The sequence below is a fragment of the Ovis canadensis genome, chromosome 7 (assembly GCF_042477335.2).
Source record: "Ovis canadensis isolate MfBH-ARS-UI-01 breed Bighorn chromosome 7, ARS-UI_OviCan_v2, whole genome shotgun sequence".
NCBI lineage: Eukaryota > Metazoa > Chordata > Mammalia > Artiodactyla > Bovidae > Ovis > Ovis canadensis.
In genome coordinates this window covers 21827900-21849861 of record NC_091251.1, presented here as the reverse complement: position 1 = coordinate 21849861, position 21962 = coordinate 21827900, and the positions used below count along the sequence as shown (strand labels likewise).

General features: G+C 34.7%; 1 protein-coding gene across 1 annotated transcript in view; it reads left to right on the top strand.

Moving 5' to 3' along the window:
* AP3B1 (adaptor related protein complex 3 subunit beta 1) overlaps positions 1–21962 on the top strand; it is a 239683-nt gene that overhangs the window by 53562 nt on the left and 164159 nt on the right. Inside the window, exons 4-7 of the mRNA XM_069595365.1 lie at positions 1005–1100; positions 1708–1868; positions 4462–4528; positions 15431–15613. Of these exons, the coding sequence (XP_069451466.1) occupies positions 1005–1100; positions 1708–1868; positions 4462–4528; positions 15431–15613 (507 nt within the window). The remainder of the gene's footprint in view (positions 1–1004; positions 1101–1707; positions 1869–4461; positions 4529–15430; positions 15614–21962) is intronic.

The following is a 21962-nucleotide window of genomic DNA, read 5'->3' as shown; positions in this document are numbered from 1 at the left end:
AGAATACTAGAGTGGGTTGCCATTACCTCCTCCAGGGGATCTTTCCAACCCAGGAATCCAACTCAGGTCTCCCGCATTGCAGGTGGATTCTTCACCATCTGAGCCACCAGGGAGGCCCTGGCAGTTGTCCCTAAAGAAGTCCACATTGGTTCCTGGGATGTAAAACATGGCCCAGTATAGCAGTTTTCCTTTTCAGCATCGATTCCAGCTGTTTCTTCCCCTTCTTTCCCATGCTCTTTGAACATTCCATAAACCTTTAGATATGTCCTATGGAAATAAATCAGAAAATTAATCAGGCAGTGGTATCTGAAGATATTTGGAAAGGGAGATACAAGCTGAGAGTAGTGTCATAAGGAAGCAGTTGATGAATTTCAGCTCAGATTTCAATTTTCGGTTAATTTTTCTGCTCATCATAATTTTGTTATAAATTTAGTGATTTAATTGCCTTTGAAAACAGTTTTCAGAACACACTTCCATCCGTCTGGAATTTTTATTACATTAAATTGATGCTGTTGTCACACATTCTTCCGGAGCTGAAAATATCATGTAATGTCTGTTGGAATCTGAATTTTATCATAGAATCAGAGTTGTGTTTCAGCACTGTTTGACAGATGAGCAGATGTAAGTTCCCATACCATGTAGTTGGTTAGTGGACAGAACCCAGGTTCCCTATATTATTTGTATCCCTCATTTTGAAAAAACTTTTGCAGTTTAGTTAATGTTTTAATACTCTTGTATGAGTTTTGCTCAGGAACTTTTTTCCCTTCAAGAGAAAGGACACCTTGATAGGATGTTGCTGTTACAGATTAGATTAGTGAAATCCTTACTTCACAAACTTTTCCTATTTCTATTAATTATCTTATGTTATCTTTATTTTACAATGTAGGCTATGAGCAGGTTCTGTTACTAAGTTCAGGAAAGTTGAGAATGGATTTTTGTATAGACAATATTGAATGTTTAGTTTTCACTCTGGCTAGGATTAAATAGTTTTTTCTTTTTCACAGATCAAGAAGTTAGTGTATGTTTACCTGGTCCGATACGCTGAAGAGCAGCAGGATCTGGCCCTCTTGTCCATAAGCACTTTTCAGCGAGCTCTGAAGGTAAATGGTAGAGTGAGCAGGCAAATAATAGCTGCAGCATCTCTGCACAGTTGAAGGTGTGTCATTTAAAGAAGTGGAGCAATAATCCACTCAATAGTGCAGTCATGTTTTGAAAGAGTTAAAAGGCCTCTCACTGTGCCTATTCAATACCCTTGGAAAATAATTTATATAATCAACTGGGCTTTGCCTTGTACGTTCCTTTATGTTCAATGTAATCATTATTGTGCATCAAAGAACTCTTCATCATTACACTAACTTGTTGAAAGTATACAAAGAGGGGGTGTGACTTTTTTTTTAAGATAAAACTAATGACCTGCAGCATTTTATTATGAAACTCCAAAAACCTGCATGTTTGGTAATATATGATCAAGTAGAATTATAAACATTACTTTGCTTGTTAAAACATTACTCAGAGAAAGAAACGTTTTATTTCTCTTTTTCCTTAGCCATTTCCATATAGTGGTTATTTATTTTAAATTAAGTAGCTTTTTTTTTTTTTTGCTATTGTTGTGTTATATCCTATAAGTACCTGTTAACTCTGTCATAATGATGTGTTTGAAATATTGCAAACTTGAAATTTTGATGAATATTTTTGTACTATTTTTAGGACCCAAATCAACTAATTCGTGCAAGTGCTTTGAGAGTTCTGTCCAGTATTAGAGTGCCAATTATTGTACCTATTATGATGCTGGCCATTAAGGAAGCTTCTGCTGATTTATCACCATACGTTAGAAAGAATGCAGCCCATGCGATACAGAAGCTGTACAGGTTGGTGCTTTATAAATAATACCAAAGATCCCTAACGTCGCGTGGAATGTTAAAGCCCATGGAGGCATATTTTATTCGCTCACATAATAGTCTGACCTTAAACTGAGTGAGTAACTCAATGACCATGTTTCTTTCCCCTTGCCCACAAATATTCTTTATACATCTTCTGTTTTATTTTGGTTATTTTGGGAACCTTTGCAGGGTTTCTACTTGTGAGCCTGTTAGGGACAGTGATATTTTATGGATTTTATAACTGAAAAATAATCAGATATTGAATTATCATTTATACAGTTTTTCTCATTACACATACATGTATGTTATTAGAAAATTAAGATTTTTTTTCCTCTTATTTATTGTAGGGTAGAGTCTAAAGCTTGTTATCTTCTCAGCTCACTTTGTTACCCTTTCATCCATCTTTGGTCCTGCTATTCCCTTCCTTGCTTGCTTCTTTTCCAGAGCCGTTTTATTAAATGCTGTTTAAATACTGATTTTTAAATATAGCACCATACTATATTTATGTGATATATATATTATATATGGTATAATTATATATATTGATAGATATGTATGCATATATATATGGTAACTTGATCTCTGTAGAATATATAATGCTTATATAAAAGATTTATTATTATCTTTCATAATTTGGTATTATTTTCAGCTACTGTTTATTTCACGAGCTTTTATTAAGATCATTTTGTGTTTCGGATGTGGTGCTGTATGCATAAGATGTATGAAAACATTAGAGGATGTACTATCACACTTTGATGGGAAATAATCAAACATATGCCAGATAATTAAAGCAATCTGTAATTGAGTAAGGTATTGCTAAATAATGAATGTGTATGTTATGTATGTATGTTAGTTGCTCAGTCGTGTCCAACTCTTTGCGACCCCACGGACTGTAGCCCGCCAGGCTTTTCTGTCCATGGAATTCTCCAGGCAAGAATACTGGAGTGGATTGCCATTCCCTTCTCCAGAGGAACTTCCCAACCCAGGAATCGAACCCTGGTTTCCTGCATGGCAGGCAGATTCTTTACCATTTGAGCTACAGGGAAGTCTTATGTATATATGAAGAACAATGACAGTGCCTTTGATAGGGTAGAGCTCAGAGATTGTCATATAGGGTTTCTTAAAATAGAAATGGGCTTAGTTAGGAAAGATTAGAGAAGGGAGAGTGGAACTGGAATTTGAAACAATTAAAATTTTTGAGTGTTCAGATAATTATGTGCTTAGTCACTTCAGTAGTGAGACTCTTTGTGACCCTGTGGACTGTAGCCCACCAGGCTCCTCTGTCCATAGGGTTCTCCAGGCTAGAATACTGGAGTGGGTTGCCATGCCCTCCTCCAGGGTAATTATAAATCAGATAATTATAATAGTCAATAATAAACTTATATAATGTTTAGGAAAAGTGAAACTCGTTTTCTTAGGTTAATTGTCAAACTCAACTCATGCTTTGTAGTCTTTATCCTTTCTATTTATTAACTTACAAAATAAGATCAAAGTTCACTGCTGCTGCTGCTAAGTCACTTCCGTCGTGTCCGACTCTGTGCGACCCCATAGACGGTAGCCCACCAGGCCCTGCCGTCCCTGGGATTCTGCAGGCAAGAACACTGGAGTGGGTTGCCATTTCCTTCTCCAATCAAAGCTCAGTATGACAGTTTAAAAGCCCATCACTGGGTTCCATGTTACTTCTCTCTGACTTGAATTTACAGTCTAGTGGCTCAGTACTGCCTATTAGTCCTCTCCATAAAATGCTTCTTATCTCATTACCATCTCTTGATCCTTTTTTAGTCTCTGCCTAGAATATTTCCTACTTTTTCCAGATCTAAAGCTGTTTAAGATTCATCGGAGATGTCGCATCCCCAAAGAAACCCTCCACAACTGTCCTGCCTCCGTCAGTGTTCCCTGTCCCCGTAGTCCTTTATCCAAATCACCATTATGTCTTATGTTATATCTGGGACTGTGTGTACTAGATTGTCTCACTTCTCTTTGTAGGCCCATTGTTTAGTTTCTCAGTAAATGAACAATTGAATTCTTCGCTAGGAAGAAATTACTTCGGTGTGTAAAGCTTGTTTTATTACGATGCATCTGTCATTTCTATACATATCTGAGCCTTTGTTTATCCTTTTTCGTTTTAGATGGCAGGTTTTATTATGCATGTCTCCATCAGTAAACTAGAATGATACAGAATTCTTATTTGGAAATTTCCATGTGTTTCTTTTTGACAGTTAGGTATCCATGGTCAAAAATGATTCCTATTTTGTTATTTCCCCCTGGTTAAAAAAAGATTTTGTGGTTTAACTCTAATTACTTTCTTAAGGTTTTCAAGTTCATTTTAAGAAGTGGTTTTGTTCTTTAACTATTTTCTTAATGGTTTTGATATCTGGGTTTAATTAACATGAGCAACTTTAGATAGAATAGGAAAAGTCAACTCATTCCACTTTAAATTTGTTTTCTGTTTAATTCTATCTAAAGTCTTTTTCTCCCCCCAACTTTAAAAATTTTTCATGTTCTTGAAATGATTAGCCTCACTTAAAGTTAGAAATAAAAGGAAAAAATTAATGTAAATTTTTTTCTTTTTATATTTTAGCCTTGATCCAGAGCAGAAAGAAATGTTAATTGAAATAATTGAAAAACTTCTGAAGGATAAAAGCACAGTAAGTAATATCTTTTCATGTCCAATAAAATTGTGCTTTATTTATATTATTATTTTACTATCATATATGTGATATAATAATTCTTATAGAATAAAAAGATGCTTGCTCCTTGGAAGGAAAGCTATGGCAAACCTAGATAATGTATTAAAAAGTAGAAAAATCACTTTGCTAACAAAAGTTTGTATTATCAAAGCTATGTTTTTTTTCCAGTAGTCCTTATAGATGTAAGATTTGGACCATAAAAAAGGCTGAGTGCCAGAGAATTAGTGCTTTGAAACTGTGGGGCTGGAGAACTTTTGAGAGTCCTCTGGACTGCATGGAGATCAAACCAGTCAATCCTAAAGAAAATAAACCTTGAATATTCATCGAAAGGACCAGTGCTAAAGCTGAGGCTCTAATACTTTGACCACCTGATGCGAAGAGCCAACTCATTGGAAAACACCCTGATGCTGGAAAAGATTGAGAGCTAAAGGAGAAGAGGGTAGCAGAGGATGAGATGGTTAAATAGCATCACTACCTCAATGGATATGAATTTGAGCAATCTCTGGGAGATAGTGGAGGACGGGAAGCCTGGCATGCTGTAGTCCATGTAGTGCAAAGAGGCAGACATGACTTAGCGACAGAACAACAACAAATAGATTTTGAAATTATATAAATATTAATGGAGCTCATTAAAATCTTGAAAAATAAAAATGTCCAGGTAAAGAGAAAAGTTCCATTTGGAATTTTAGTTTGTTACATATTTCTTCATGAGAGTCTGAAGAAGAGCAAGTTGGGGAAAGACAGTTCTTTCTTTGACCTGTGGCTAAATTGTTGACTGCTTTTAAGGCCAACTTTATTTATTTTAAACAGTGATTTACTAGGATTTTTAAAGGCTGAATCAGTTGAAAACATAATTGTTTTATAATGTATTCAGTGTTAAAGAGATAATGAAAAATAGAGGAGTGTGTTTTAGCATTATAAATGTATTATTTTTTTTCTTGGATACTAAAATGTTTTCATATGTATAACACTGTTTTATTGGCTGGTTAGAATGATCTTACTGAGCAAATTCCTCATCTTTTGGGAATGTACATGTCTCTTCCTCCTTCCTATCCCAGTCCTATTCTTTATGTATAGTGATATGATAATGAGATCTAGAAATAATGGCAATGCATGGGATCTATGAGCAGACCTCTGGAGGAGCTGGTGTAACGGTATCTTTTGGTGGTATCTCTGCACCCACAGGTATGGCTCAAAACTATTCATAAAAAGGATTCCAGTTCATTTTAGGAAGATATCACCCAGTTGCATGCATATCTGTTTATAGAGGCCAACATAGCAGCCACTAGCCTCGTCAGACATGACTGAGCGACTTCACTTTCACTTTTCACTTTCATGCATTGGAGAAGGAAATGGCAACCGACTCCAGTGTTCTTGCCTGGAGAATCCCAGGGATGGGGGAGCCTGGTGGGCTGCCGTCTGTGGGGTCACACAGAGTCAGACATGACTGAAGCGACTTAGCAGCAGCAGCAGCAGCCTTGTATTGTGCTCAGTTGCTCAGCTGTGCCTGACTCTTTGCAACCCCGTGGACTGGAGCCTGCCAGGCTCCTCTGCTCATGGAATTCTCCAGGCAAGAATACTGGAGTGGGTTGCCATGACCTTCTCCAGGGGATCTTCGCGACCCAGTGATCGAACCCAAGTCTCCTGTACTGCAGGCAGATTCTTTACCATCTGAGCCACCAGCGAAGCCAGACTGTAGCTGTTAGTATATGGCTTAGTATACGGTCTGTCCTGGAGAATGCCAGTATGTATTTGAGAGGAACGTATACTCTGCTGGCCTCGTGTTCTGTAGATGTCTTTTGGGTCTGATTGGTTTATAGTGTTGTTCAGGTCTTCTGTTCTTTGTTGATCTTCCTTCTTGTGGCTCATTAAAAGTGGACTATTGAAGTCTACTGTTAACTATAGAGCTGTCAGTTCTGTCCCTGCTTACTTTGTATATTTAGGAACTCTGATATTTGGTGCATCAGTTCAGTTCAGTTGCTCAGTTGTATCTGACTCTTTGTGACCCCATGAAACGCAGCATGCCAGGCCTCACTGTCCACCACCAACTTCTGGAGTATACCCAAACCCATGAGTCGGTGATGCCATCCAACTATCTCATCCTCTGTCGTCCCCTTCTCCTCTTGCCCTCAATCTTTGCCAGCATCAGGGTCTTTTCTAATGAGTCAACTCTTCACATGAGGTGGCCAAAGTATTGGAGTTTCAGCTTCAACATCAGTCCTTCCAGTGAACACCCAGGACTAATCTCCTTTAGGATGGACTGGCTGGGTCTCCTTGCAGTCCATGGGACTCTCAAGAGTCTTCTCCAAGACCACAGTTCAAAAGCATCACTTCTTCAGCACTCAACTTTCTTTATAGTCCAACTCTCACATCCATACATGACCACAGGAGAAACCATAGCCTTGACTAGACAGACCTTTGTTGACAATGTCTCTGCTTTTTAATGTGCTGTCTATGTTGGTCATAACTTTTCTTCCAAGGAGTAAGCATCTTTTAATTTCATGCCTGCAGCTACCATCTGCAGTGATTTGGAGCCCAGAAAAGTAAAGTCTGACACTGTTTCCACTGTTTCTCCATCTATTTGCCATGAAGTGATGGGACCAGATGCCATGATCTTTGTTTTCTGAATGTTGAGCTTTAAGCCAACTTTTTCCCTCTCTTCTTTCACTTTCATCAAGAGGCTCTTTAATTCCTCTTCACTTTCTGCCATAAGAGTGGTATCATCTGCATATCTGAGGTTATTGATATTTCTCCCGGCAATCTTGATTCCAGCTTGTGCTTCCTCCAGCCCAGCTTTTCTCATGATGTACTTGGCATATAAGTTAAATAAGCAGAGTATACTTTTAATTGTTTTTACCTTCCTTTTGTCATTATAAAATGTCTCAGTCTCTCATGAACAATTTTAAAATTCTACTTTGTCCTGTTTCAGTACGACTTTCTTACAATTGCTGTTTGCATGATATATCTTTTTCCTTCTTTTTACTCTCAACCTGTTGGTATTTTTTAATCTAATGTGTGTCTCCTAAGGTCTGTATAACGTTGGATCTTGATGTTTACTCTGGTCTGACTACATATGCTTTTTGTTTAGATGCTTTAATCCATTGACATTAATTCTTACTATAATATAGTTAATTTATAGCTGCCATTATGTTTTTCTATGTCTCATGTCTTTTTTTGTTTGTTATTCCCCCTTCATTACTTTTTTAAAAAAATCCAGTGTATATGTTGTGTATGATAACTCTTTCAGTGATCTTTTTCACTATGTATTTTTGAAAATACTGTATGTGCCTGAGACTGTACTTGGAGACTAGACAGCAAATTTCTTTTAGTCAATAATGTAGCAGAAATCTTTATTTCTTCTGTAGTGGTTGGCATAATGAAGACAGAGAAAAGAAATTTGATTCCTTTTTGTCTTTTGTATGGCACACTTGTTATATCCTTCCAGACCCAAATACAAAATCAATATTATTGATATTGTGGATAACTTGATTTTAGTAATAATAAAAAGAAAAACATTTAGTTTCTTCTGTCTTGAAGACATTTGCCAAGGACTATGAAGAATACTAAGATCTGTAAGAAACAGCTCCTTTATTTTAAGGTAGTTTGCCATGATTTCTGCTACATAATAAGCTAAAGAAATTAGTTTCTTGGCCTAGAAATGAAATCCCCATATATAATATGTGCATGTCTTCTCAGACAAAATGTAGCATGCCACGGGTAACAACTACCTTCTTTGGAATTGAACAGAGTTGTATTAGAGCGTGAAGTTTTACCACTTATTAGCTGTGTATTAGGGGCTTTCCTGGTGGCTCAGAGGTGATGAATCCACTTGCAATGCAGGAAAGGCGGTTTAATCCCGGGGTCGGGAAGTTCCCCTAGAGAAGCAGAGAACATCCCCTTCTCTTCTGGAGAAGGAAATAACAATGCACTGCAGTATTGTTGCCTGGGAAATCCCATGGATAGAGGAGCCTGGCAGGCTGCAGTCCACGGAGTCCCAAAAGCGTCGGACACGACTTAAGCAACTGAATAATAGCTATGTATTAAGCCTTCATACAGAAAAGGCAGTGGCACCCCACTCCAGTACTCCTGCCTGGGAAATCCCATGGGCAGAGGAACCTGGTAGGCTGCAGTCCATGGGGTCACAGAGAGTCGGACACGACTGAGCAACTTCACTTTCACTTTTCACTTTCATGGGTTGGAGAAGGAAATGGCAACCCACTCCAGTGTTCTTGCCTTGAGAATCCCAGAGACAGGGGAGCCTGTTAGGCTACCGTCTGTGGGGTCGCACAGAGTCGGACACGACTGAAGTGACTTAGCAGCAGCAAGCCTTCATAAATTTCAGCTTCCAAATTTTTAGGCCTTATAATTTCCAATCTATAAAGTTTTTGTTTGTGTTGAGAAAGTTATTGTATATAAAATCCTTAGTGCAGTGCCTGACACCATAAAAGGAGATTAATAAGAAACGACTCAAAAAGGAATATAAAGAATACACTTTCTTTGTAAATTTAGAATGTCTGTTCTTGGGTTCTGACCCTGTATTTTGTATTTATTTCTAAAATACAATAGAAAAAATATTGTACTCATTAATAAGATATTTAATATGTGTTGAATAATTGTGAGAATTAATTTGCTATATTCTTGGTGCAGGTAATTAGGTATTTACTATTATTTTCAATGTTTTACTTCCCAAATGGTGTGTGTCATGCTCCAGTCATAGGTAGATAGGTCCTTTGGGGGAGCTTTGACTGTCTTGTCATTTGTGAGGTACTGCCTGTCCTAAAGTATATATAGGATATGTTTATTTTTAAAAAATTAGAAAAGAACCTACATCTATTTTCTATCCATATGAAGCAGGATTCATATGGATAGAAACTTCTATGCATATGAAATATGATAGAAAAGAAAAGCAAATTTCCATTCTCTGAGTTCAGTTTATACTGAATTCTGTAATTCCAGAGCAGAAGCACACGGTTTTCCAGTGTCCTACCTTTTCATGTCAATATTTGCAACTTCCTTTTCCAACATTAAGAAATGTGACTTACATTATCCACTACACTTACTTACTCAGTCCTGGAATGCAGATAAAGTATTGTTTTGGAATTGCCAGCTTGTACTCTGTGAAGAGCAGTGAGGTGGGGACTACTAATTGAGTTAAATGTTGGTTTAGAATTACGTTTATCATTAGCCTTACTTCCTTGAATGCTGTTGTAAATCGAAATTACATCAGCAATGTAGGGTTGAACTTGTTACATTGGTATGGAAGAAAGCTATTGATTTTCTGTATGGTGATTTTATATTTTGCTTCTTTACGGAATTCTTTTATTGTTTGATTTAGTTTCATCTTTCAACCTCCATTGTTTCGTTCCAGAAAATAAATCATATCATTTGCAAATAAAGATAACTTTACTTTCTCTTTTCTGATACTTATGACTCCAATTTTTCTTGTCATAATTAATTATATTGGTGTATAACTTTAGTACCGTGTTCAGTAGTGGTGGAGATGGTGAGCATCCTTACCTTGTTTCAGTTTAAAGGAAATGCCTGTCATGTGTGTGTATTAAGCAAGATGCTGACCCTGAGGATTTTTTTTCTAACTTTTAGTTTTCTCTGGTGTGTCAAGGTCAGTTTTTTTCCTGGTACCCAGTGAGGCTTTTTACAAGATAGATTTAGAATTTATGTTATTTCTGCAAAGTGTTGTTGTTGTTGTTAAGTTTTAAATATTGCTTCTGTTCAGCTGTTAGCTTTTCTTCTTCAGAGAGTTCAGTTTTCTCTAAGCTGGATCTTCTTTGCTGCCTTTACTTCTTTAACTCGCTTTCTTTCTCTTGGTTCTTTTTGTACTTTAATTAAATGCCCCTTCCTAAATTTTTATTCAACTATTTTCTGCCAGGGGCATTTTGCAGTTTAATTAAGGTGTCTGGTTCTTTTCTGGTTTCAATCAACTTCTGTTTCTTCCTTCTGTCTTTTGTTCATTTCTGTTTTGTGATTTTCAGTTTCTGTTCATTTACGTGATCTTGAAATGCTTCTTTGAGGCAAGTTAATTCATTTTGAAGTGTTGTGTGAGAGTTGTTTGTTTGCTTCATCATGGATTTTTCTTTTGTGGATAATTTTTCATCAATTGTTTTGATTTTCATCTTCTGCTCTGATCTACCAGGAATCTTTTTTTTAGTATTTTCACTCATAGGCTCCTCTCTTTCTCTCTGCTTGCTTTCAGTTCTCTCTTATGCCCACTTGTAACTCATGTCTGCTTTTATCCTGGGCAGTTGCCTCAGACTATCATAGATCTTTGTAAGGTTTGTGATACATACATGACATATAACTCTCTGATTTTAGAGCTTATTTTCTACTTACATGTAATTAAAATTTGGAAATTCCAAAGTATTTTAGTGTTGCTCAGAGCTTTGATTTTAATCTTTTTGCTTTCTCTGACTTTGTGTTGAGAGATTCACAGTTCCCCAGGTAGCATTAACTTTCTACCCAGTATTTAAGTTGTCTACCCAATATTTAAGTATTTATGTTTTGTGAATGTTTTCTGATTATTTTTTCCTTTGTATGCTTATAATTTGATGTAAAAAGACTGAAAACATTATGATATCTATGTAGATATTTATGGACCTTATCTTTATTATTAGTTTTTCTTGCCAGATATATTGAAGTGATATAGCTATATTTCTTCCCCACTAATTAATAGTGTGACCATTAATATTTAAAATAAAAAACCTAAATCATTTTTGTTAAAAATTTCCCCATTAAGTGATCCAAATTTAATTTATTTCCACATTTTAAGAGGAGTTTATTTGCTGTCAGCAGGAGCTTTTGGTGATCATGATGATAATGATGATGACATTGCTCTTGCTGCTGATAAATATAATTTTGAAAGGTGTTAATATATTTAAGAACTTAATATCTGTTGATTTTGAGATCTACCTTCTGTTGCTTCTTTTAGTCTAAAGGAAGATTTTCTTGAAATTGAGATTTCAAAATTAGTTGTGTCCTTCTGATTTTAAGAAAAGGTAGAAATAAAAGGCCTGTTAAAATAGAAATGTTTTTCCCTTTTACTAGAGAAATATGTATATTTGTCATATGAAAAGTCCTTTCTCCAAAATAAGTCACTTTGGGTTTAGAAATACAGTTATGGTGATATAACTAGAAAAACATCTTAGAATTACTTAGATAACTATTGTCTGAAGGTATCTGTTGGGCTTCCCTGGTGGCTCAGATGGTAAAGCATCTGCCTGCAACGTAGAAGACCCAGGTTCAATCCCTGGGTCAGGAAGATCCCCTGGAGAAGGAAATGGCAACCCTCTCCAGTACTGTTGCCTGGAAAATCCTATGGACGGAGGAGCCCAGTAGGCTAAGTCCATGGGGTCTGTATCTGTAAATTTTAAAAGATATAATAAGAGCTACCATGTCAGTGCAGTTAAGGGAAAGTTTTTATTTATGCTTGACCATACAGTCAACTGTTATATTTTTTAATATAATTTCTTTGTTGTATTTTCCTAGATTTACCATTTTCATCATATTTTCTCTATTCAACGTATCCTAAACACTTCTTTACTGAAAACCGTTTTGATGTGTAAAATTCCTTTTTAAAATCTTTAACGCTTTCTCGTTTTTCTTTAAAATGTAGAAATTTATATTTATTGAGCAATTTAAGCTTTGTAGTGAACCTTCTTTCTTTTATTTAGAACATCTCAAAAGCAAAGTGGTATTTATTTCCTTTTCCTTTCAGGTTAATTTTAAAGAAATCCTTTTGTAGCATTTAACTTTCTAATAGAAAATGGCTTCTTAGGAAAACAAATTAGATCAGTGCCTACTGAAAATTTGAGTTGTTTATTTATATTTTTTTGGTGACAAAGTTTCTTCTCCTTAATTTAGCTGCAAAATGATGTTTAATGAATATATCGGTAGTTCATAGCTAAGCTGTGGGGGTAAGACACCATTTTATAAGTTATTGATTTAATGTTGGTAAAAGCTTCACTGTTGTGGGCAAAAAACACACCTCTGAGTTTGTGCAGATGTTTTATTGTGATAGATCTATTATCCAGCTATTAGAAGATAAATGACTGATCTTTCCCATTTTCCATGCCTCAAGAAAATTGAAATAAGAAGGGGAATATCATTTGGGCTGTATGATTAGGGCAGGTTGGATGGCCATTAATTTAATAGAAGGAAATCTTGGCAGCACTGGCCAACTTGCACCATATTATCAATCAAACCTCAATGCACTTCTTGTGATGACCCAGCACTCTCAGGTTTTCCCAACGTTAATTAGAATTCATGACAAAATAGATGCAAGGAAACGTTTTGTACCCTTCATAATTTTATAGAAAATTTATTGTTATTAGAGGAACCATTTGCTTAGTGTGATTTTTTTCATTACCAGCTTGTCAACTAGCATAGATAATCTGGAGAAAATATGAACTCCATAGATGGAGTGTCACTTTTGTTGATGGTTCATGTAGTTTACCTTGGAGCACAGCTAATGGCTGAAGTTCATAGCAACAGCACAGAAAAACGTGGCAACCAAGGGAAGATAAATGAACCATGTTTATTGCTTTAATATAAAAAATACATAAATGGAAAACTGCATTTGAATTTGATGAGCTCATTGCTAGTTTTGTTGGAGTGATTTATTTTTCCCCTTATATAAAAAGCTACTATTGACACAGTGAAATGGAAATTAACTGTCTGTTTTGGGGAAACCAATATTTTTGGTTTTCAAATCTCAGTAGATCATTTTATTTTAATTCTGTACGTTTTTATAGAATATTTAACATTTAATATACCAGAATTATCAATTCTTCTGGCAGTGTTTAGGCTGGGGTCAACTGTTAAAACCATATGATGAATGAAATATCTAAAATCATTAGAAAAAAGATGATTTTATAATATTTTTCCTAGTTACTTTTGTGTTTCCATAAACTTTACCTGAACTTAAACAATTATTTTTTTTCAATTTTCATGTTGTTCGTTAATTCTGTAGAACTATTTTATATCTGTAGGTCTTGTTTTGATAAATTTAGTACCATGTGGGAGCTGATTTTCCATTTAATTGTTTGGTGTCTAAACATAATTGAAAAAAATAATCTCTAGGTTTAGGCAAAATAACTTGATTTTACATAGTATTCCTTGAATTCAAACTTTGTTGAATTCCCACTTCGGTCTCATATATTAGTTTATTCTAAGTGATATTACTCATTTTTGTTCTTTAACACCCTAGCCAGTTAAAAAAATATAGCTTAATTAATATGATTGTCATATAAAACATATGTAAATATAAATGTTTTACAAATACCATGTTCTTCTATAGTTTGATGTCATAAACTTAGTTGTTTTAAGAGATTTTAAAATGATAATAGTTCTCATATTTTAGAAATATTATTACTGAAGAGTGATTTGTACAGAAGACATCAAAATGTGGAGTTGAAAACACAAACATAACTTCGTTCCCATATCAGCAGCAAATAGAAAATTATACATATAATACATTTTTATTTAGTTCACACAAATAATCAAGTCTTCGCTTTTCCGATTGAGGTGCATACATGCTGGGACCAGCAGGCACCAGTACTTGGGCAGGGCTGGAGTCAATAAATGCAGCTCCACGTTTATACTGATTGTCAATTCATAAAATCCCCACAGGACTGGAAACTTGTTTAGCATAATAGCAAGTCTATATTCTGAGCTGTTTTCTTTCAATTGTATTGTTGGTTGCATATTAATAAACTAAATGTCAGCCAAGTAGAGGGACAAACAATAAAAATATGAATACCACTGTATCTAATATTTTTCAAAAAGTACCATTTCTGTAAGTTTTATTTCTATTTAATTGCTTATTTTAAGACATTGGGGAAATTTTAGACACTACAATGAAGATCCCTAGTGTTCAGAAAGAATATGATATTAATTTATTTTTTCAAAACCATATTATATTGTTGGCTAACTCCAGACATACCAGCAGTACATATATAGAAGTGTTTGTCTATTATATATTCTGCTTAGCTTGTGTCTTTATACTAAAGAAATCTTAATTTCATCACTTTGCAAAAACATGACAATTCCAAAAACAGCATTTGTGTTTAATTAAATGGTCTTGGAGAAAAGCTTCCTTTTATTGGTACTATCTTATTTCAACTTACATACATTATTATATAAATAATAATAATGTTCTAAAATTGTAGCCAGTATTTCTTGTAAATAAATTATGTTGATAGAAATTAACAGGTTGATTAAAATATGTAAGATTTGAAAGTGTTTTTGTTCTAAAGACATTTATGAGTTCGGCACACATTTTAAGATAGATTCTTCGTAGATAGCATCACTGACTCAATGGACATGAATTTGAGTAAACTCCGGGAGATAGTGAAGGACAGGGAAGCCTGGCATGCTGCAGTCCGTGGGGTTGCAAAGAGTCAGACATGACTTAGTGACTGAACAACATGGTGAAATTGTCGTTCTCATTTTAAACTGACATGATATGGTCTTTGTTATTGTACTGAGTAATGAATCTTTAGAGTTTGGGTAAGCTTTCAAAATGAAAACTGCCCATAATTAATATGTCTAATCCATATATGAACAGTCCATTGAAATTTAATGTGATGAAATAAGAAATATAATTTCTAATACTAATACTTCTGATTCTAAGTGTTAGCTTTTCAGATATGTTTCAGCTATCAATATTATTCTTTTGGGCAGTGACTCTTCAAAATTTATTTGTTATTCAAACATGAGTATTTTATTAGTCAAGTGACTGAATAAATACTGATTGCCATAACACTGATTGCATCTCTGTAATGCCTGAGTAGAATCTTTGATGTAGGAAAACGTTTTTTAATGAGTTACTATTTCTTTCTTTTCTAGTTGGTGGCTGGCAGTGTTGTCATGGCATTTGAAGAAGTTTGCCCAGATAGAATAGATCTCATTCACAAGAATTACCGCAAACTATGTAATTTACTAGTTGATGTAGAAGAGTGGGGACAGGTTGTCATAATCCACATGCTAACTCGATATGCTCGTACACAGTTTGTCAGTCCTTGGAAAGAGGTAAGTGTTGAATAATCTTATACTTACACAGTATACTGAGAAAATGGATGCGGTTTCTAAAATGTGTACAAAGATTTAAGAGTAGGAAAATATAAAAATCTGGCATGTTTAAGGAGGACTAATTTTTTTCACATTCTTTTGGAAAGCAGAAAACCAGTATAAATGCATCGATAATTGTTCATTGTTTTGGCTCTGACCGATGCATGTTTAATGACATAGTGAATAAACTTTTGGTATGAGGCCTGGCAAGAGGCCCTTGTTGGGAACAGCAGCTCGGTAAAGTGTTGGCAGTGACATTGCCAAATCATGGATTTTTTTGGTTGTTAGTGTCATACCTTTGAGACCCAACTATTCCAGGCATTCACTTGTGAAAAGTAGATAATGTGATTCTAACATATGTGAATTTATACCAAAGATAATTTCGCACCTTTACAGGTAAATTGTGAACTCAACTACTTTTTCCTAGTTTTGTATTTCTAGAATGTTTGTTTTACTTTTTTTCACTTAAGCTGGTAGAACTTTAGTAAAATTAATAATTAAATATACCTTAACAGTGAAGTTGTTTTCTTTGTGCCGATGAACTTTAGATGCATATCTTACTTTTTTTATTACGTTAACAAGTTAGAAAACCTTACTACATAGTTTGCAATAGAGATCTCAGTGTATATGTAAGATTTAAGGGTAAACTATAACTTGTTTAAAGAAAGCACTAAATATTATAAAATAGCACTTGCGTTCATTCTGTACTTAATGATATTTCTTTGTCTTTTTAAAAAGCAGTATTACAGATTTTAAAAACAGAATGGAAAGTAAAAGACCAGATTACCAACCAATTATGTCACAGTGGTTTTTACACAAGCTTATGAATAGTCTTTGTGGAATGTTCAGTACTAATTGCTTTTGTTAATTAGAAATAATATTAAAGTGAGAGAAAAACATATAAAAGGGAAAAATGTTCATAATTCTTGCTTTGGGTGATATATCTAGTTTTCAGATATTTAAGAAGCTTAAATGTTAAAAATATTTATCAGTGTTGGCTGCATTTACCAAGTATTGTTACTGTTAAAAAGTATTTAAGTTTTTAAAAAATATATCTTTAACCAGAAGGCTACTTGTAATATTGACTTCATCTTAATTTTAATATCTAAAAGGTGATTAGGTTATTCTACTTAAAATTCAAAGGAGATTTTAAACTATTCATATGTAAACATCTAATGTCACATACAGCTCTTAGATTGATGAAATTTTAGCTTTGAACAAAGTAAAATTTTGAAGGCAGTTTTGCTGGATTAAGCAGCGTGTCCATGCTGCAAGCGTCTTGACCCTTTCCTGTCGGTGGTAACTTGGAAGAGAGATTTTTTTGTTGCTAATAGCTATAGCTATCTCTTTTATTTCAGCCAGTCACTTTCCAGAATGCTATTCATATATTTCTTTTTTCCTGTTGCGTAAGATTATAGGTTATTTTCTCTTATTTAGCTATTGTCACCATTTAAAATTTTTTAATTTTAATTTCCTGTAATCATCAAATCATTTTCAGTAACTGTATGTATCATTATGTAGAATCTAGAATTTTAAAAAATGTATTTTTCTTACCTTCTAAAAATAGATTTTCAAATATCTCTTTTTGTAATTGTCTGTGTTTCTATTCCTTGAATTTTATTTCATTTTAGGTAAAGTTAGTTGTTAAAGCTGTTCACAAAGCTCAACAGTTAAAATCTACACTGCCATGTATATTTACTCTTTTGACAGATAATTTTAGAAATTGATACTGTAGTGCATTCTTTGTGTTTTCATGTGTAACTCTGTGAACATCAATTTTTACAAACATGAGATGAAGTCTGATCGTTATTCTGGGTGCACTGGAATTGGACTACCTCATTTCTTTGCCACTTCTTTGCAGTCTGACGTTGGCATTATTCTAAATTCTGTAGGTTAGTTGAAATATTTTGTAGTTGCCAGCTCTGCAGCTCTGTCCTCAGGAAGACTGCTTCGGAAGCAACCACAGGGGTTGTAGGGGAGGGTGGGCAGTGCTACTCCTGGGAATCCTGCCACCATTCCAAATGGAGCAGCTTCACCTTTGCTTGCCTTTCATAGGTAGCTATATGTATGATTTCCTTTGAGAAAGGCTCCTTGGCTGGAGAAATGGAAAGAAAGAAAACCACTTAAATAGAACATTTGTAAGGGTATAGCTAACTACAGTCATATGTAGTTTTTAAAATTATAGAAGCAGTCGAAGCACATGGTGAAATAAAAACCAGTCTTTTCATAATCCGTTCCTTTATATATGTTTGCTCATGACTTCCAGAATATTTTTTTAACTCATTTTAATAAGTTTCTGACTGTTTGAAAGTCCATGAACTGTAGCCCACCAGGCTCCCCTGTCCATAGGATTCTCCAGACAAGAACTCTGGAGTGGTTTGCCATTCTCTTCTCCAGGGGATCTTCCTGACCCAGGGATCGAACCCGGGTCTCCTGAATTGGAGGCAGATTCTTTACTGTCTAAGCCACCAGAGAAGCCCTGTGCTAGGCAAAGCTAATTTTGAAGCCCCCTCCCCAATCCTTAGTGCTCAAACATTATAATTGGCTAACAACCATAATTAACTTTACTTTCAAAGAGAAAAATTATGTTTCTCATTGAATTCTTTAAAACATTTGTTTGTGTTCATATGCTTGAAGGGTAGCAAAAAATTTTTTTTGTTTGTTTTAAGGAATTGAAAATTAGAAGTACCTTCTGAGATGGACTGATGTACATGCTATTTTGTTAGTAAGTCCTCAAATGAACACATCATATACAAACAAGCTTCTTCAGGGGCAGAAGCGATTTTTAATTTAGTTTATTTGCATCATTATAGATCAGTATTTAGGCTGTTTATATGTAAATGTATGATTTGCGGAACAATTAAGTGTTGACAAAGTAGATTGCAGTCATATCAATTGCAGTGCATTTTCCATAATTTTTCTAACTGACATCTTTGATGATAAATAGTGGATGCCAAGTCAAAGCCGATTATACAGTGCACTAGGAATTCATGGGGCTGTCAGGGAGAAGACCGATTGACTTTAAATTTACATATTAATGAGAAGATTTGTTAAGAGGGTGCTTGACTATAGAAAATAACAGCATATTTATAGGGCACGACATTTTATAAATACAGCTGATGCAGGAAAATGGAAATTAAACCTTTTAGGTTAATAAATTCAAGGGACTGCTAAAATGCATATTTGCATTTTTATTTTCTTAAATTTACCTTACTCTTTATAGTCCAAGTGGCTGCTTTTTTTTTTTTTTTTAAATTCTAGGTCAACTTTGTATAATTTTCAAGGATATAAAATTACTTAAATATCTTCTTTGTAGCGTTCAAGCTTATTGTAGGAGAATAGTGAAGGTATAAATGATATAAGTCTCTGACTAAAATTGTTTTTGTAGAAGTAATAGATTTTAAAAAATAAATGTTATAAAGCACCAAGTAAATTTTAACAGTGATTTTTAAAAAAAAATATTTGTGGCATTAGTTACAGACTGAAGTGAATCTCATGTCACTGGGCCTGATAAGAATGTCTTTAATTTTGTGAATTTAAAGTTGAATTTTCCTTAGGAGACGATGATGGTTTTTGCAATAATTATCAAAATATTTTACTTCACTAGTTTAGAACTTAAAATTCTGTTGTTCACAGTTACTTTTTAGTATATGATTCCAGATAATAAATTCTGGTGGAAATACGTATTCCAGTTTGAAATTCGAGGTGATAATTCTACTTTCCTTCCTCCCATTATGTCTGTACTTTAGTTGTAAAACCTTACATAGCTGTAAGAAAGTTCCAAGTTTACAGTTACGTTTAAAATATTTTTAAGATAGGTTTCTTAAGTTTTTCAAGGGTAACTATAAAATAAGAACTCATCAGAACACAAAGTTCATGTACATACTTCTTTTTTTTAATTAATTAATTAATTAATTTATTTATTTTAATTTTAAAATCTTTAATTCTTACATGCGTTCCCAAACATGACCCCCCTCCCACCTCCCTCCTCACAACATCTCTCTGGGTCATCCCCATGCACCAGCCCCAAGCATGCTGTACCCTACGTCAGACATGGACTGGCGATTCAATTCTTACATGATAGTATACGTGTTAGAATTCCCATTCTCCCAAATCATCCCACCCTCTCCCTCTCCCTCTGAGTCCAAAAGTCCGTTATACACATCTGTGTCTTTTTTCCTGTCTTGCATACAGGGTCGTCATTGCCATCTTCCTAAATTCCATATATATGTGTTAGTATACTGTATTGGTGTTTTTCTTTCTGGCTTACTTCACTCTGTATAATTGGCTCCAGTTTCATCCATCTCATCAGAACTGATTCAAATGAATTCTTTTTAACGGCTGAGTAATACTCCATTGTGTATATGTACCACAGCTTTCTTATCCGTTCATCTGCTGATGGACATCTAGGTTGTTTCCATGTCCTGGCTATTATAAACAGTGCTGCGATGAACATTGGGGTACATGTGTCTCTTTCAATTCTGGTTTCCTCGGTGTGTATGCCCAGAAGTGGGATTGCTGGGTCATAAGGTAGTTCTATTTGCAATTTTTTAAGGAATCTCCACACTGTTCTCCATAGTGGCTGTACTAGTTTGCATTCCCACCAACAGTGTAGGAGGGTTCCCTTTTCTCCACACCCTCTCCAGCATTTATTGCTTGCAGATTTTTGGATCGCAGACATTCTGACTGGTGTGAAGTGGTACCTCATTGTGATTTTGATTTGCATTTCTCTAATAATGAGTGATGTTGAGCATCTTTTCATGTACATACTTCTTGATTAGCAATTTTCTGCAAGTATGAAGGTATTTGGGGGAAAAATTCAAAACTCCACATCTAGCTCCTGTTTTAGAGGAACCTGAGTGTTAGAGATTATTTTTTAAACTTTCTTTACAGGTTAATTTTCTTTGTAAAATAAATTTTGTATTTTGTTTTACTAGTGGGCTGTATTTGAATCTTACTTGGTATCCTGTGGATTTTTAAAAAAACAAAAGCTTGAAGACTTGGGGTAGAATCCATGCTTTACAACACACTTTTAAAAGTTTTTTGCTCACTCTTTCAGACAACTATTGAGGAAGGAAAGGTTCAGTGTGCAGTTTAATGGGAAACTGTGGACCACGTGCTGATATTGAAATGAGGTCTCTGTCTCTCCCTTCATTGGTTATGGAGCATTTATCTTAAAGATTACTTTTTGTTGTTGTTGTTTATAGTTTATTTTTGTTTGGCTTTTTAAAACATACATACTTTCTTTTCTAAAGAAGCATTTAAAATTGTATTCAAGCAACATGTGTATGGTTAAAAGAGTACTGCAAGGCTTACAAGAAACAGCATTTTCCTATCCCACTTTTCCCCATGCCTGTATCAGCTATTTCAGATTCTTTTAGGCCTTTTCATATTTGTGTGCATTTAACTTTCTCCGTGTCTAAGTTATATATATATATGTATTATATGTAAAGATATATATAGTGTATATATTATATATCATGCATATATATTATATATAATATAAAGATATATATTATGTATATACATTAAGTATATCTTTACATATAATTCTTATATGTGGTGCCAGCATGCGAAATGAGCACAATTTCTGGTAGTTTGAATATTCTTTGGCACTCCCTTCTGGAATTGAAATTGCCTAGTTTATCATGTCACTATTACAAAGCACACCACATTCTCCATCAGAAAATTAAATCGTCTCCAAATATTATTGTATATGCAGTTACTGAGATTCTACCAGTTGCCTACCAAATATCAACTCTCCAGCTTCACTTTCTAAATAAAAGAATCCTGATTTTTGTTCAGAGTAGCAATATATCCAGTTAAAATAACCAGCTTCCTCTCAAACTCCCTTGGAGTCAAGAAATGGCTGTATGAACCAGTTGGAGAAATTGAAATAGTTGTGGAGATATTCTGGCTGAGATTCTAGGAAAGCCATTGTTTTCCTGGCAGACTTATTTGATGTATTTATTTTACCCCTTGCCTTTTTTTCATTGTTTCTTCTTGGAATGTATGTGTGATGAATACAAGTACAGCAGCCATTTGGCAGGCATGAAGATGAAGCCACACTCTGGAATTTTGACAATAAAAAAAGTTTTCAGTATGGGTAACTTGATAGTTCTGTTACATATAGCTGAACACATTCTAGTCAGTACTGTTGTCACATATCTAGTATTCCAATAACTTCATACCCTTCCAGGAGATGTCCTGTATCCTCCTGTTCTAATCTGGTTGCTTTCTAGGCTTGCTACACAGCTGTTGTTCTGGAACTTAATTTCTTCTCTCTTCTGTGTTAAATCCTCTATTTCTT